Source organism: Colias croceus, chromosome 9, assembly GCF_905220415.1.
Source record: "Colias croceus chromosome 9, ilColCroc2.1".
In the NCBI taxonomy this organism is placed as follows: domain Eukaryota; kingdom Metazoa; phylum Arthropoda; class Insecta; order Lepidoptera; family Pieridae; genus Colias; species Colias croceus.
The window spans coordinates 9,409,144-9,426,626 of record NC_059545.1 but is presented as its reverse complement, the minus strand read 5'-3'; the positions used below and the strand labels follow the sequence as shown (position 1 = coordinate 9,426,626).

Sequence of the window (17,483 nt, the reverse complement as noted above, 5' to 3'; positions counted from 1 at the left end):
AAATAAAGTCGAAATAATAACAGAACGTTTATGAAAGTATATTTTCGTGTACGTACAGTTGTGCGTCTGTTTGCGATTTGTATTGAAAAGTTGATCAAGTAATGCATAATTATGAAAAGGTTCGTGGCGATTGAGATCCTCCCGGTTGTAGGGGAACAAAAAAACGCATCAGTCGACCAGTCTCGCTGCAAGTGCGGCGCGCGCCGGCCGCATCCAAACGATAACCTTTTATTTTTACATTACGTATTTCGTTTCGCGTAGACTTTTGGACCGCGGTAGTATAGCGGCGCGATTTGTGCAACAAAATTGTGTTTTTGGACCCTAAAATGGAACAAAATGAACATTCGGATAGAAAAACAATAAACAATTTCCCGGCAAAATTATTAACCGCAACTAAACGCAGTTCAAACTAGATTATTTTTTTTTTAATTTCTTTTATTGATTGTTACACTCAGTTCTTACGGCAACAGTTTAAGTTCGATTACCGTTTAGTTATTTTAGTTTCCAATGAATCTGTAACTCGAAGAAACTGTAACGGACAGAAGGATAGAGAAAAGAGAGAAAAAGAAGATAAGAGAAAATGGCGCTTGCTTCTTCCGTGAGCTTATACTACTCGATAGTACAACGAGCTGCGAGGCATTACTTAGAAGATTACTGTCATACAGGTAAGATTTTTTAGTGACTAAGTTAATTAATTGTATTGAAATATATTTAATAACAATTAAGAAAATTAAATATGAAGTTAAGAAGGAAAAAAGATTAAGAGATTTATATTTAAGTTAATAACAACGCGGGTTTAATAGGTATATCTCTACAAAAAAATTTATAGAGCTCAATGTTTAATACATAATTAATTACTTACATATTGTTTATACATAAAAAATGATAGTTACATATTTACATATTTAAATTAATGAAAGAAACTTTCAGAATATGAACTTTTAAATCGTTATATTGATAAAGCTAATTTTAATTTACATAATTTAATTCAATATTTATATTAATAATGATTAATAGTAATTTAAATTTAATTTTAATGTATATAATATCTTGCATCTATAAATATTTTAAACATGTTTATTATAGAAAATACTATAAATAAATTACGATCATGATTATTTAAGAATTTTTGCCGCTCGAATATTAGTACTTACCTTTATCCGCTCTTTGCCCATTTGCAAAGACTTATCGAATTATAGACTGTTTGGACATTTTAAAAATAACTTGTCTGCAATAATTAATATTATCTATTGAATATATTTTCTTATGTTGAATCAAGTATAACTTTGCAAATTATGCCATATAAATTATTTTTTGGGGGCTCTACATTTTATAATGTTCTATTAATAATGAAATGACATTATTTTGATTTACATTTTTACGTCTTTAACTGGTCGTTTATACCTTTATAACATTTACATATAATATAGTATGTATGATAATTTAATTCTAATAAAACAAAAAAGTTTTTAAAAACGCTCTATTTTACAATTTCTCCTGCAACTATAATTAACTAAATTGACATTCAAATATCACAGATTAAAAATAAATAGTCCTCCGTTTGTTAATAACGAAGAATTAGGTCCTTTTTATACTAATATTATAAATGCGAAAGTAACTCTGTCTGTCTGTCTGTCTGTTACTCAATCACGCCTTAACTACTGAACCAATTTGCATGAAATTTGGTATAGAATACCCGAGAAAGGACATAGGATAGGTTTTATCCCGGAAATCCCACGGGAACGGAAACTATGCGGGATTTTCTTTGGCTGCGCGGGCGATGCCGCGGGTGGAAAGCTAGTAATTAACTAAATTGACATTCAAATACTTATCACAGATTAAAAATATATAGTCCTCCGTTTGTTAATAGCGAAGAATTAGGTCCTTTTTCAACTACTATTTTTGTAGAAAATACAGAACATCACCTTTTTCTAATTCTATGCATACCTACATGATTCTCAGATTGACATTAGTTTAAAAATCAAAAGGTTGAAAGCATTTTGAATTCAATACCTACTGAATAATGATAGTCATATAATTTTTATTGTATTTTTTACAACTTTTTGCGCGTTAACACGGAACTTTTATAGCGACAAAGTTAACAATAAACTGTATTATATTAAGGGAAATTTTGCACGCTATAAGTCTAGACTAGTTTGCGATAGGATTTGTATTGGATAAGTGCTATCTGGGGTTAGAATAAAATGCTTTATAGTACTAACTAGTTTATAAGAATCATTCTTTCTATGATATACCTAAGTACTAATACTTTACATACTAATTACTAATACGGAATAATATGCTTGATTTTAATACTCGCTTTTACAATAGAATTCCTCACAATATTAAAGAGTTTAGTAGTTCTAAATTTAAAACTTATATAAAAAATGTATTAGTTCAGAGAGCGTACTACAGTATTCAGGAATATATGGACGATAAAAACCCATGGAGCGTTGTCGCGTAAAAACCACAAGACAGTTCATTGGCATATTATGATATATTATGTAGTTAGATATAAGTTTCATATATTGTAATATTTACATGATGTTAAAAGAGCAACTATGGAGTTTCTTGCCGATTCTTCTCCATAGATACTGCTTTCCGAATCGGTGGTAAATGTTAAAAATACTTACCTATGTAATGACGATTCTAAAGTGCTACTAAATAGTAGTCTAATTGAATAAATGAATGTTTGAGTTTGAGTTTAATGTATTAGTATAATGCATAATAAGAAAGCCAAAATTAATGTAACATAAATTTAATAATTATCATTCGACGGTTTAATATATAATAATTAAAACTTAAAATCTGCTTTATAAATAATTTATTAAAAGAGTGTTTACTTAATGATATATTATGTAAAATATAATTTTTAGTAAATGTATCTACCAATGGCGTATCTTCAGATATTCTCACATGTTTATCAAATATTCAATTTAAAGAAATACTGGTAAATATTAAGTTTTGTGAATTAGTTCACCGTGACTCTATCATGTAATGTAGAACTGAGTTGTGTTTATTTATTTATTTATTTATTAAGGTTTACGAGAAATTGTTACACAAATTGACAAATATACATAAAACTACTGTGTGTTACTCCTAATTATATACTAAAACGATAGTATACAAAAAGCTGCCAGTTCTTAAAGTTGATATGATAGAAAGCTTAAGGCGCGGAATAGAGTAAAACCCAGCTCTAGCCGTTTTTTGTACTGTTTTCTGGAGCTATCTCCTTCTTATCCAAAAGATATATCAACTAAATAAAAATACATTAAATTTCTACATATTCTTGGCTCAAAAATGGCAAAAGTATTTTTTTATTTTATTGACTTAAAGTGTTATTAATCTCCTCCCAAAGAAATCCCAGAAATTAGAAATAATTATGTATACCGTGTATCTCCTCTTAAACTAATGATTCTTTTGATTTGGTATTTACACTATTGGATAGGCAATTTCATTACGAAAATAATGGTAAGAATTTTTTTTGGATAGGACCTAAACTAGATTTTATAAACATTTTATTCAAAATTTTGGGCGTATTCGCAACTATATCTCTTGCGCTTGTATGGGAGATTCAGTCGGCCGCTAGGTCTCGAGGGTGAAGCTTGTGTCGTTTGTCGCCGTGAGCGTCACATGACAATCACGTGACCCATGTTTATTCGAATCTACGAATATCAAACAATGAGCGAGGAATAGACGCTACTACTATTAATTATTTATAGTGAGATTTTAGAAATCATCAATAATATAATAACTGGTCAATGTTATTATAATATATTATTATATAATTATGATATTTAGTTTTTAAAACATTCAAATGCTTTATAAATATAATTTTTTTAATAATCGAAAATATTTTATAAAAATTAAATTTAAATTATTATAAATTTATTAATTTATGCAATAAATCACATTTTACTTTTTAAATTTTTAGTGAGGTATTAGGATTAGACAAACAACATATTTTTAAGTTTTAAGTATACTACTTTTTGTCATGGGTGTCATTTTCATGGTTTTTGCGGTAGCTATTACCCAATATGAGGTCAAAACTAAAATCCAAGATCGCGCCGAGAAAAATTTTTCATCTTTTTGTCATGGGTGTCATTTTCATGGTTTTTGGGGTACCTATTAACCAATATAAGGTCAAAATTAAAATTCAAGATGGCGCTGACGAAAATTTTACATCTTTTTGTCATGGGTGTCATTTTCATGGTTTTCGGGGTAGGTATAAACCAATATGAGGTCAAAATTAAAATTCAAGATGGCGCCGACGAAAATTTTACATCTTTTTGTCCTGGTTGTCATTTTCATGGTTTTCGGGGTAGGTATAAACCAATATGAGGTCAAAACTAAAATTCAAGATAGCGCCGACGAAAATTTTACATCTTTTTGTCATGGGTGTCATTTTCATGGTTTTTGGGTTAGCTATTAACCAATATGAGGTCAAAACTAAAATCCAAGATGTCGCCGACCAAAATTTTACATCTTTTTGCTATGGGTGTCATTTTCATGGTTTTTGGGGTACCTATTAACTAATATGAGGTCAAAACTAAAATCCAAGATAGCGCCGACGAAAATTTTACATCTCTTTGTCATGGGTGTCATTTTCATGGTTTTTGGGGTACCTATTAACCAATATGAGGTCAAAACTAAAATCCAAGATGGCGCCGAGAAAAATTTTACATCTTTTTGTCATGGGTGTCATTTTCATGGTTTTCGGGGTAGGTATAAACCAATATGAGGTCAAAACTAAAATTCAAGATGGCGCCGATGAAAATTTTACATCTTTTTGTCATGGGTGTCATTTTCATGGTTTTCGGGGTAGGTATAAACCAATATGAGGTCAAAACTAAAATTCAAGATGGCGCCGACGAAAATTTTACATCTTTTTGTCATGGGTGTCATTTTCATGGTTTTTGGGTTAGCTATTAACCAATATGAGGTCAAAACTAAAATCCAAGATGACGCCGACCAAAATTTTACATCTTTTTGCTATGGGTGTCATTTTCATTGTTTTTGTGGTAGCTTATATGAGGTCAAATCTAAAATACAACCAGGCGCTGACAAAATTTTGACATTTTTTCGAAATGGATGTCATTTATGTGGTTTTTCTTACAATCGTTTATATATTAATCGAGCAGAATTCAAATTATGTGGTTAAGGTGTAGCTTTTTGATGTGAAAGTTCTATAGGCGCGTTGAGAGTAAAATTTCAAGGTCGCGTCATGGTAATACCGTCACGTCATGGAGTAAGGCGGCTATTTTCGTATCTATGAATCTTACCAAAGAAGTTTTACTTCTGACATGTGTTCTCGGCTCACGCGCTCTTTTTTATTTTATTCTCTTCGTTTTAGTATATTAGATGAACTCTATTTTAAACAAAGTTGAGCGAATACAGTGAAAAAGCGAATATCTGTCGGAATATTGACACAGATTTGCGTTTTACATTACATTTTTAAATATGTATTTCAATAATAAATGCTCTTTAAAATTGATTTCTCCCGTAATATATAGGATTCGACTATATAGCAAATTTGAGTATAATTTACGCCGTGGCTCAAATAATATCACAAAACTCGCTTTCGTGATAGATCTTGTTTTTGATACGTAAAACAAGGCCTTGGAAGCGAAATTTTCTCCTTTAAAGTAAACTAAAACAAATTAACAAATACAAGCTATATAGTCGAATTCTTGAAAATGACACCCATGACAAAAAGATGTAAAATTTTAGTCGGCGCCATCTTGAATTTTAATTTTGACCTCATATTGGTTAATAGCTACCCCAAAAACCAAGAAAATGAGACCCATGACAAAAAGATGTAAAATTTTCGTCGGCGCCATCTTGAATTTTAGTTTTGACCTCATATTGGTTAAAACCTACCCCAAAAACCATGAAAATGACACCCATGACAAAAAGATGTAAAATTTTAGTCGGCGCCATCTTGAATTTTAATTTTGACCTCATATTGGTTAATAGGTACCCCAAAAACTATGAAAATGACACCCATGACAAAAAGATGTAAAATTTTTCTCGGCACCATCTTGAATTTTAATTTTGACCTCATATTGGTTAATAGCTACCCCAAAAACCAAGAAAATGAGACCCATGACAAAAAGATGTAAAATTTTCGTCGGCGCCATCTTGAATTTTAGTTTTGACCTCATATTGGTTAAAACCTACCCCGAAAACCATGAAAATGACACCCATGACAAAAAGATTTAAATTATCGTCGGCGCAATCTTGAATTTTAGTTTTGACCTCATATTGGTTAAAACCTACCCCAATAACCATGAAAATGACACCCACGACAAAAAGATGTAAATTATCGTCGGCGCAATCTTGAATTTTAATTTTGACCTCATATAGGTTAATGGTACCCCAAAAACCATGAAAATGACACCAATGACAAAAAGATGTAAAATTTTTCTCGGCGCCATCTTGTAGGTAAGTAATTTGACGAATATAATAATATTTATTTCATTCCGACCATTTCTCGGAATAACATACATTTTCTAAGAATTGTATACAATGCCGGATTTAATACATTGCCGGTAACATAATATGTATGAAAATTCTTAAAAAAGTATTTTATGCGTTTCTTAAAAAGCTTCGATATTGCATACATTTCCTAGGGGTTTTATAAAACACTCACACTTTTTTAAGTTGGTTGAATATACTAACATACTTTACGCTATCGCACTAGACTATTAAAGGTTTATGTATTTGTGTATAAAAGTTGGTGTATTTAAGGTTTTATTTACATTCATGTATATTTATTTCAACTAGAAGTCCTTCAAACCATTTGGCGACAGTTTTTGTAGAACATTTGAATGGGATTGTGTATCTAGTTTTAAAGAAATATAAAAATATCACCGAATGATGATCATTACAGAGTACCATCAATTTTGATTCATTTTAAAAATTTAATATTAAATTCATCCATATGACTATAATTTAACTCTGAATTGGTAAAGACCAAAATTATGTGTATGCACCATTATAATTTTTTTATATAAAAAAATATTTTAATTGTATGCCATGTCTGTTACTTCTGAGCTCTGTGAATTTTACTTGTATTTGAAACAGTTCACGCGGATGCGCGTTAGGTGGCGCAAGAATTATTTGCGAAGTATTGTAGAAGCGGCGGATAGCTGTGGTTCGGGAAAGAAGTGTGAATGCTCAAGGTCACTCGCTCAGGGAACGACCTTAAATAAAACTTCAGTTCATATTTTATTTAAAACAATTAATTCAACTCGCGCTATTAAACAACTACCCTAAACAAATTTATAATACTACTAGCTGTGCCCCGCGGTTTTATCCGCATTGCTCTGCTCCTGTTTATAGTCTTAGCGTGATCATAATATAGCCTATAGCCTTCCTCGATAAATGGGCTATCTAACACCGAAAGAATTTTCAAATCGTACCAGTAGTTCCTGAGATTAGCGAGTTCAAACAGACAAACAAACTCTTCAGCTTTATAATATATATAAAGCTGAAGAGTTTGTTTGTCTGTTATGATATAGTATAGATGAGCTTTCAGGTACCGTATTGACTGCTTATATTCCAACCTTTTACCATATCTGAAAGAAACAAATAAGTGTGTTAGTGAACGTAATTACATTCTAATAAATAAAACGCTACGAAGTGAGAACCTTCCGTAGTTTTTGGAAAAGAAACATTACCTTTCAAACAATCAGTCTTCTCTTACTTATAATTATCTTAAAAATAACATTAAGAAATTTGCTTTAATTCTTTCTTTCAAACAAATTAAACCTGACAAACTAACACTTATTATTTATATTTGCTCAAGCTCATTTTCATACCAGAATATCTTGCATGTTCATTACAAATACTACTAGTATAGTATCTGCGCAAATACGATTTAAAGCACAATTACATTACAATAGTGTTCTTCAATCGACTATAAAATACTTGACACTGCTCTTTTTCCTTAGTCCTTAATCCTAGGACAGCGATCGCTTAGTCGAACAAAAACAATTCCCTTAAGATCGTGTTCTAATCTGCAGCTAATAAAAAACAAGGAATTAATGTTGAGAATTTTTCACCCATTGAGCCCCGAGCGGCCCGATCGGGCCACGACACAATAGATTTTCTATTGTGTCTGTGATTCCGGGGGCTGAGTTGTTGTCCTAAAGATTCATACATAAATCTGGTATTTCCTACAGTAGTAAGTATAGTCATTTGAAAAAGCTCAAAACTTTCATATTTCATTATCTTCGAATCAAATGATTTATAATCCACGCTCCCAAATACTTTTCTATAATCAGTAATTAGGGTTCCGTAGTCCGACAAGGAACCCTTATTCTCACCCTCATTCAGTCCGTCCGTCCTTATAGTCTGTCACAGTACAATATCTTCTACGTTTTTTTAGTAATCTGCTCAGTCGTATTTCTTATTAAACAAATTTTATATTTATCGTTAATATTAATTATAATTTAATTATTCTGTATAATAAAACAGAGATTAAAAAAAATGATTTACTTTTAATACTTAACCAGTTGACAGTAAAGCGTAAAAGTATGGAAATACCCATTGTAACCTTTAAGATACTTTTTGTTTTTCTTGGAACAATCGTTATTTAATTATTTCAAGTATTTGCACCATATTATGTATACGAAGGTAGGTATTTAAAACACTAGTTAATCCTAGGTTTGATAATGTAATTCTTAATAATAGAGTTTTGAAATCAGACATATCCGAATAAAAGCTTAGTTGAGAGCTGATACATGGTGAAATAAAATAATCTAAACTTTTCCTCATGAATCATAGTTATATTTTTGGCTCTCCTTTTCTTCTCCTTTGTCATTTTTACTCAAGACTTCAGTATTGAAATTGGCAAATCAAGTTAACAGTCCATTGTTTTCCGCTATGAAAACGTCAATAACTAAAATAAACAAGTGCTCATTGACGTAAAATACTTATTTTTTAAGGCTCAAAATATCATTTTAATTTTCAAAAACATAAAAACCGGTCGTTCGTAAATAGTTACAAAACCACCGATTAAATATGGCCACTTAAACTTGAACTTGATAAAATAAATCGAAAAAACTCGTTGACAAAATTATTAATTGATCGCCACTTAAAATCAATAACACTTTTAATCAATAAATTGTTCTTACTACGCCCTTTGGTCGAAACCGGTACAATCGCGCTGACAATCCTTTTAAAAAAATACAATTTTTTTTACTTGAATTTTTTTATGTGAATTTTGATTTTACATTATGTGAAAAATCAACATTTATTAATATGTCTATTTTGTATTTTAAAAACATAATTAGCCTACGTAATAATAAACATATTTATAAAGGACAGTATTAAGTTTTACGCACGGAAACAATTCTTACGGAGCCTACACAGTATTTCATAATGTATTTTTATCAGTTCAATATATTCGACAAAACTTTCTATAACTCTCGAAATTGTTAAATCTTTAAGAAATCGTTCATTTTATTTTAAGCTTATTTCACGAGTGTTAATTATGCAGAAAAAATGCATTCATCAACGTCCTTTATTAATTATGCATTCTCTTACACACATGAATAAATTAATAAGTTTGCAATCAAACTAATTAAGAAATAAAAATTCGTTACATCAGTAATAATAATCATTACAGCAATGGAGAAAAACTGAGATAATATGTACTTTAAGTATATAGTTTTGAAATTGTGTCGTTAAAGATACAATATTTGAATGTAAATTGCGTGAAGTATAGTGCCATTTAAATAAATAAGCAATGGTGTGTCTATGTTTGAAGTTCGTTAAATCAAATTTTCCGTTTAACCCAAGCAATTATTAATTACAATTAGAATTTACAAATGCCTCCATCCTCCACGTTCAAAATTCAAAAGCATACATGCAAACAAACATGCAAACAGCTTACAAATTGAATATCGTAACATAATTGTCTACACGACTGTACTTAGAAACCAGTTGTGTAGCGTCGCGTTGAAACCAGTCGGGTAATCGCATCGGGGCGCGTTTATATGCAAATGCGGTGCATCTCTTAAAGGTCAAGGTCGGGATAGTGCACTTTTGCGTGCGACTGTATCTATTAGCTTGCTAGTTGCTATTAATAGTGGCAACTATGATTCAGACGCTTTATAACTCTATTCGAAAAGTTACAAAGTAACAGATAATGTAATGCTATGCTAGTAATACTGTTTGCAAGGGTATGTGAGACTGTCAAAGTGCTAATTTAAGCGCTTTCTTTGAATTATTTACATACTCGTATAATTATGTTATCAACGTTTTAATATGTATAAAAAATACTCTTTACACCATGTTTTAAACATTGTTAAAAGCTCTTACAATATTTATCTTATAACCTACATTTACTTTGGTTATTCTAGTTCCAGGTAAAAAGATGTCCGATTATGTTCAGAGCTTAAAAACAGAGGTATTGATGACCCAGTCCACTGGAGTATCGAATTAGTAGGTAACTGAGCCGCTTTCGGTGCCAAAATGACACTGACCTTAGGAAAGGGGTTAAATCTTTTTAAAGACTAACAATTGAACAAATTTCAACTATTTTAATGATGTAATAACTTTTATTATAGTAGGACAATCGGGTAATAAATATAATTTGCCTGAAGTTATTTGAAAGGAAGTAAAATAGAAAATCTTCAAGATAGAGCAGTTTTGTTTGACTTTGAGAGAATATATTTATAATTTTACTTTTTAATTACTTTAAAGTGAATATGTGTTATACAAAGAAGCCTGCAAATATGTCTTAAAAAGTTATTTATAAAATATTTGTTGTACGTCAAACCAAAATTACTCTACGCCTATAAATTAGTATACCTATAGACAGTAACCAGGTTTCAAATATTTTAGCTTTAATATTTGAAATAATGATTATTATCTAGGTCTATAGAAATATACCTAGATAATAATCATTCACACATGATACAATAACACGGGTCATTAACGTCAAAAGATAAAATATCCTCGAGTAAAATGAAATGATTTGTATGAAATTTGAAGGTACTATTTGTAAACTATAAGGTAATAACTGATTAACTGAAGCACATGACCGGACGTTTGTAAACTTTGATAATGTGTATTGGCACGTGATTTCAATGTTAGTAATGTTGTTATGTGATAAGTAAGACGTGTATGAAAAACTATTGCGCCAATAAATGTAGATGCCGAAAGTTGATGTATTGCATTAATTGCATTACTTACAAATTAAAGACATAGGAAGGTAAAAAAATATGCTATAAAGTTTATAATTATTTTTGTATGTAATTTTTATTACCGAAACACAGATAAATATTTTAAATAGAGTTTAAGGATAGTTTAAAGAAAAAATTGTCAGTTTGTGAACATAAAAACATGAGGTGTTTGTAAGTTTGCAATTTTATTGGTAGAATATCCACTGAAACTATACATCGAAATTTGAAAATTCTTTTACCTGCAAAAGCTTTATCCCTGAGTGACATAGGCTGTATTTTTTATTAGTTTTCATCCCGGATCGGCTCGCTTGTAATAAAACATTGTCGCAGCAAATATAGGCTCAAAGTTTTAAGCCCTACTAAATTTTTAAAGAACTTTACGCGGTTTTCACCTCTGTGGCGAAAGTTATCGCAGTCAATAAGTTTCTAAAGGCTATTTATTATCACCTAGGTTTCCACCCGCGTCTTCGCCCGTCGTTCCGAAGAAAAACTCACATAGTTCCCGTTCCGGGATAAAGCCTATCCCATGTGTTTATCCAAATTAGCCTCTATATGTGTGCGTTATCGGTAGTTCAGTAGTTTTTTCGTGAAAGAGTAACAAATATACACACATACACATATAGCCTCGACTGCTTCCTCAAAAACTTTGGCATTTATTATACATCGTGTCCCACTATTGGTATACTAAGCGCGAAGGGACTTGTAGTTTTGCATACACTGATCACGTTAAAAATACTTAAACAACAAAATTACATCAAAAAATTTTGCTAAATTTTTCCTGAAAATATATAAAAAATAATATAGAAATACAGGTTTTTTAATTTTACGTCAGTTCATACATTTAATACTTTTTACCAAAAAATATGTCCCAAACTAGATAGCGGGAGTAATTTAAACATTTATTATTAACTAGATTTCCGCCCGCGGCTTCGCCCGCGTTTGCAAAGGAAAACCCGCATAGTTCCCGTTCCCCTGGGATTTCCGGGATAAAAACTATCCTATGTGTTAGTCCAAGTTACCCTCTATATGTGTGCTAAATTTCATTGTAATCGGTTCAGTAGTTTTTACGTGAAAGAGTAACAAACATCCATACATCCATACAAACTTTCGCATTTATAATATTAGTAGGATATTAATAGACATAAAATCATAGAGTCTGTAGTCCTAGTGTTCTTCAGAGCACGTGATTGAACTACTAACTACTAACTTCATCACGTTGATTGCCACGTTTGTAAAACAAAGTTTTATTTACTAATATAGTTTATAAGGCACATTTTTTTAGTATATAAGGCACCCTTTATAGTATGTGATCTGTGCGTAATTTTGATGAGTTTCTTTTAAATAATGAATTAATATATTTTTGTGTGTAATATAGAAAAGCTAGGTAATCTATTTCAGCTACAGTTTCAAAGTTTGTAAATATTAGAGGATATTTTATGCTCTATCACGCTAAGTTACTGAACCGATTTGGCTGTAATTTAGAATGCAGATAGATTGCGACTTTTTTTTTCCTAAAAAATAACAGCTCCTATAGGCTATAACTATTATATGTATAGAGGTAAAGATATTAAAGTGAATGTGTTTCAAATCATTAGAAAGCTTCTTAGATTTTTGTTTCATGTTTTGATTGTAAAATATAAACTGGCTATTTCTTACTAAAATCTTTTAAGTTAAATCTTTTTTATTTCGTTACTGCCAAAATTATCACAAAAAAATCACACAAAAAATTTCTCACCAAATACAATACAATACAAAAATCATTGAATCAAACTGAACAAGGGTTGAGCAATGAGCATTCTTGTGCGTATTGACCCGGATAGGGCTGTCAAGGTCAGCCAAGTTCAAGGCCGGGGGTGGCAACCCTATGCGTGCTTACAGGTGGGGTGCGTTCGCTTGGCATCCTTGAGGAAGTTTAGTTTTGTTTTGTCTCAGATGTTAGAGATGAAGTTAGATGAAGACTTTATGGATATAGAGTTAGGTATCATATACCTATAGATATGCCGAGGTATATCTTATTGATTTGATTCAAACTTAAAATACTTCGATGCATGAGTTATATTAATAAGCAAAATATAATTTTTATGCAACTGTTTAATATTATATGAAAATACGAATTGTCTTGTTCAAATAAATATAACAATAATAATAAGATTAGATACCTACCTAAAATAGTAAGTAGTAGAACTTCAAAATGTTTACAATTTCACGATTGAATCTAAATGTAAAGTTACAGAGAGGGAATTTAAAAGAGTAGCCTCTTAGTAGTTAACACTCTCTACTCTCTAGTCTCCTTACTTTACCTAAACACAAAATTCATGCCATAAAATCGCTCCGTTTCAACGTCAATGATAGAGAAACAAACTTTTAATTTTTTAATAACCGTAACACATCGTTTATACGTACGTCTATCCTATAATTAAAACCTTATTCATCCCAACAATAGGGCTGACAACCGTTAATAAAGTCATAGACAATAATTATATCAATTACTGACTCAACTAGGCATAGAATGGACAACCCTATAACATATGTCTAAACCGCATGTTTGCTGACCAACAGACGGGCCTAGACAAATAGTAATAAGGCCACTTCCACACGTATCGTTATAAAACTTATAGTTCTATGAAATGGTTAGGCTTCGTCGAAACGTTAGGTTAAATAAATATTTTTGAATGTGTTATTTTATTACTACAGTTGGTTTTTTATTTATTATAAGCCTAATATGAATGTATTTAAGGTTCCTATGAAAATGGAAGTATTAAAAAATAACGATTATAAAATCTATGCCTATGCGTACTGTGTTATCTATAAAAAAGATGAATCAATTTTAACAGGAATTTAATTTTGACAGGATTTTTTTAAGAATATTCTTCTTATACTGTGCTTTCTCTAAACCAAATTAGCAAAGGGAGGAAACTTATTCATAAACTAAAGACTAAAGACACCGCCTAATATTTTTATCGCCTAATATTTAACCGCGCAGCTTCCAGCCGCGTTTTAAACTCTCGCCTCTCACCAGCTTTAACCAACCCTCCTGACCATAGACAATACAGATTGATCAACCTCACCCTCCCTCTTGAATCAATGTCACTAAGTATTGGTGCTTCGTATTAGTTCCTTTGTTACTGTGATAAGTCGTGATGATAAACCTTTTGACTTCCAAGTTCCAAGCTATAGTTAAATTATAAATTGCTAAAAAGTAATCCTAATAATACGGTAAACTATCTTTCCAACCGGCCTAATGATGAAACTTAACAAAATGATGCTTAAATCTTACTCGAGAATGTTGCTATCGAATGGTGAAAACAGAATGAAAATCGGTGCAGGAGCTTTTGATATTTAAAGCGTGCAGACAGACATATAGACGCGGAGGGTTTTGTTTCTTAGCATATAGGATGGATGTTCGTTAAACTCACGCAAAAACGCAAAGAATTGGTACAGAGATATGGTATGTTGTCAGTTGTGGCTTCTTTTCACCTGAATAGTAGGCGGGTGACGTCGCAAGATGCAACTTTATTAATTTAAATTTTAAACCCACTGACCCGCCTAGAATATATTGCAATATGTTAGGCGCTAGGCCTAAAGCAATATTTTGGAAAATAATAATTCTACGCCTCTGAAGTTTAGCAAACAGAACTGCATAGCAAACGCACAGTTTTTATATTAAACTAACCAAAGATTAGTTGTCACTACATCTACTTTATTTGTTTTTAACACATCAACAAGCCATTCAAATAGCAATCCTAATGCCCCGTCATAAAGATCGTTATCAATTTATTAAGTGTTAACATTTATAAATAAAGCGTCTGCGCTCGTAAAGCTGTCGATGTCGTATCACAAATTTAAGCGCTTTATCACGAGAACTTGCGACTATGGTATAAGTGAAAAGCGTAAGCAAGTTTAAAAATTTCGTTTAGTTCTTTCTCGTTTTAAAAGATACTGTACATAAATTTCAATAACTCTACCGTTTAACTTTATCATTATAAAAATAATAAGAAAAACGTCTGCAGATAATAAATTAGTAGTAAATTAGTAGATAATCCTTACTAATATTAAATCTATATTAATATTATTATAAAGCGAAATAGTTAAATTCACTCTTTTAAATTTGTCCAATTACTAAAATATTTCATATAAATTCAATTAATTACCGTCCCTCTATATAGAATTCAAAGCACATAAACTAAAACTATCAATCAGTGAGTGTTCAATAACAAAATCGCAGTCAGAATTTAGATTGTCGAATTTATTTTATTTTCATTTCAATAGTATACGAGTTAGTGAATTTCTATTTTAGCTCTATTTTTATAAAGAATTCGAATTGAATTGAACTTTTTTAAACGAAAAACTAACAGCTATGTTTAACACTAGCCGCTCACCCAGGGTCTTCGCGGTATTACCTAAGGTTTAAACAAAAACTCTCGTAATTAAATAAAAGATATTGTCGTTTTCTAATTTAGAAATATTCTTTAAGATCGGTAGAGTAATTTTTGAATTTATAGATACATAAACGCATCAAATCCTTCCTTTAATCAAAGATTAAAAGGTTTTAAATTTAACCTTTGTCCAAAACACGCTTTCCGCTAAAACCTGTCACTTGCTGGTAACTAGCGTGTTTACCGCGGGTTTCCTCGTTCACGCGACATCACGTGCTCACATAAATACAATGTAGACGAAATTTGTAAACAGCATATAGTCTGCTTGGTGCCGGCGCAATTTTAGTGGAAAGTATGTACTTTAAATTCGAAAGTATTTAGGGATGAACATGAAAATGATTTACACAAATAACTTTATTCTGTTAATATTCATAAATGCAATACAGTCGTTCTTAAAGACATGGCGTTATAATATTTGTCTCTATCGTTTTTAAATCCTTTCAAACCTATGATATTACATAGCTTCCTCTTCAGCATTGATGACTGAAGAGGAAGACAATCTTTGGCTAGTATAATGCAAATATATGCTTGTGCCCTTCCTAGCTTTTATTGAATAAATTTATACTAGGACAAAAGAGAAAAGAGAGAAAGAGCTTCAGAACTAATACCGGCTTTGAAAACTTCTTAACATTGGACTGATACAATTAACTATTGATATTAAAAAGATAACTTATAGAATTAGAATTTCACTACAACTAATTGCAAAATTTACTTATATTGTAACCCCGTCTATATAAATGAACTTAATTAATTGAGCTTATTACTAACCACTAACCTTACAATTTACAAAATAACAAGTAAATAAAAGTTTAAAAACTTACCTTATAAATAGACATACAGTTAGATGCGTATCATGTGACATACATTGAACTTGTCTCGGCCAACGTCGGCCAATTACATAACCTCGGTCGATGCCATCTAATTGTTTAGCATATGTAAACAAAGGCCAATTTCATTGTTATATGCAAAGTAAATTGTATGTTTAAATAGTGTTTAGTATCTTTTATAAGGAAAATTGTTATTTTGGAATTGTATCGCCGGGAAATGATTTTATAACAGCACACAATGTTTGGTTTGATGCTTTATCTTAAAGTGGTCCTCGTAGGATACACCCACGCCATATTTAGCCTTTAACACTCACAGATCACGCACACATCAAAAGAAGACATAACCGTCATCGATCCGGTAATTTACCAAGGGAGACAGAATTTTTTATCGATCCAGTAATTCCTGCGTTAAGCACGATCAAATAGACAAACCAACAAACATTTCAGCTTAATATTAAACCTAGATCAGCCTTTAGATTTTGAATATAAGCTTCATCTAACAAACAGAAAGTTATAAAAGCTGTGCATATATTATATTTCTTTTTAAAAAGCATAAATACTAAATATGACAGGAAGGGTGCATTAGGAAATATTAAAATTTTAACTCTACGCCCCTGGGAACGGAACGGAAACGGTGACAAGTTTATTTTCATGTTTTCTTAATTAAAGTTATGAAAAAATAAAACTAAGAAAATAAAACAACAGTTCCTTATCATTAAGGGATATATTTTTAACCGCTTTAGTTATTAGAAACAAAACAGCCTGTCTGAAACTCGATGTCTGCATCTAAATAATAAAATACCTACATAACGTCCAAATCCGTTCACTAGTTATTGCATAACAGACTAACTAAAATAGCCTAACTAACCTTATTCTAATAAATTAATAATGAATTTTACCTATAAAAAAAGTAAAGAGCTGATGCAGGTTTTAATAAACACAACAGGCATTTAAGAAATTGAGATAATACAGATAGTTTTATATAATCTGTGATACAGATCAATTGAATGTTCTAATTGAATCTG

At 30.9% G+C, this 17,483-nt stretch overlaps 1 protein-coding gene across 1 annotated transcript in view; it reads left to right on the top strand.

Annotated features, from left to right (window-relative positions):
- Positions 1-269: 269 nt before the first annotated feature.
- Positions 270-17,483, top strand: part of LOC123694484 (zinc finger protein 774) — a 47,244-nt gene continuing 30,030 nt past the window's right edge. The window contains exon 1 of the mRNA XM_045639932.1: positions 270-665. Within this exon, the coding sequence (XP_045495888.1) occupies positions 581-665 (85 nt within the window). The 5' untranslated portion in view covers positions 270-580. The remainder of the gene's footprint in view (positions 666-17,483) is intronic.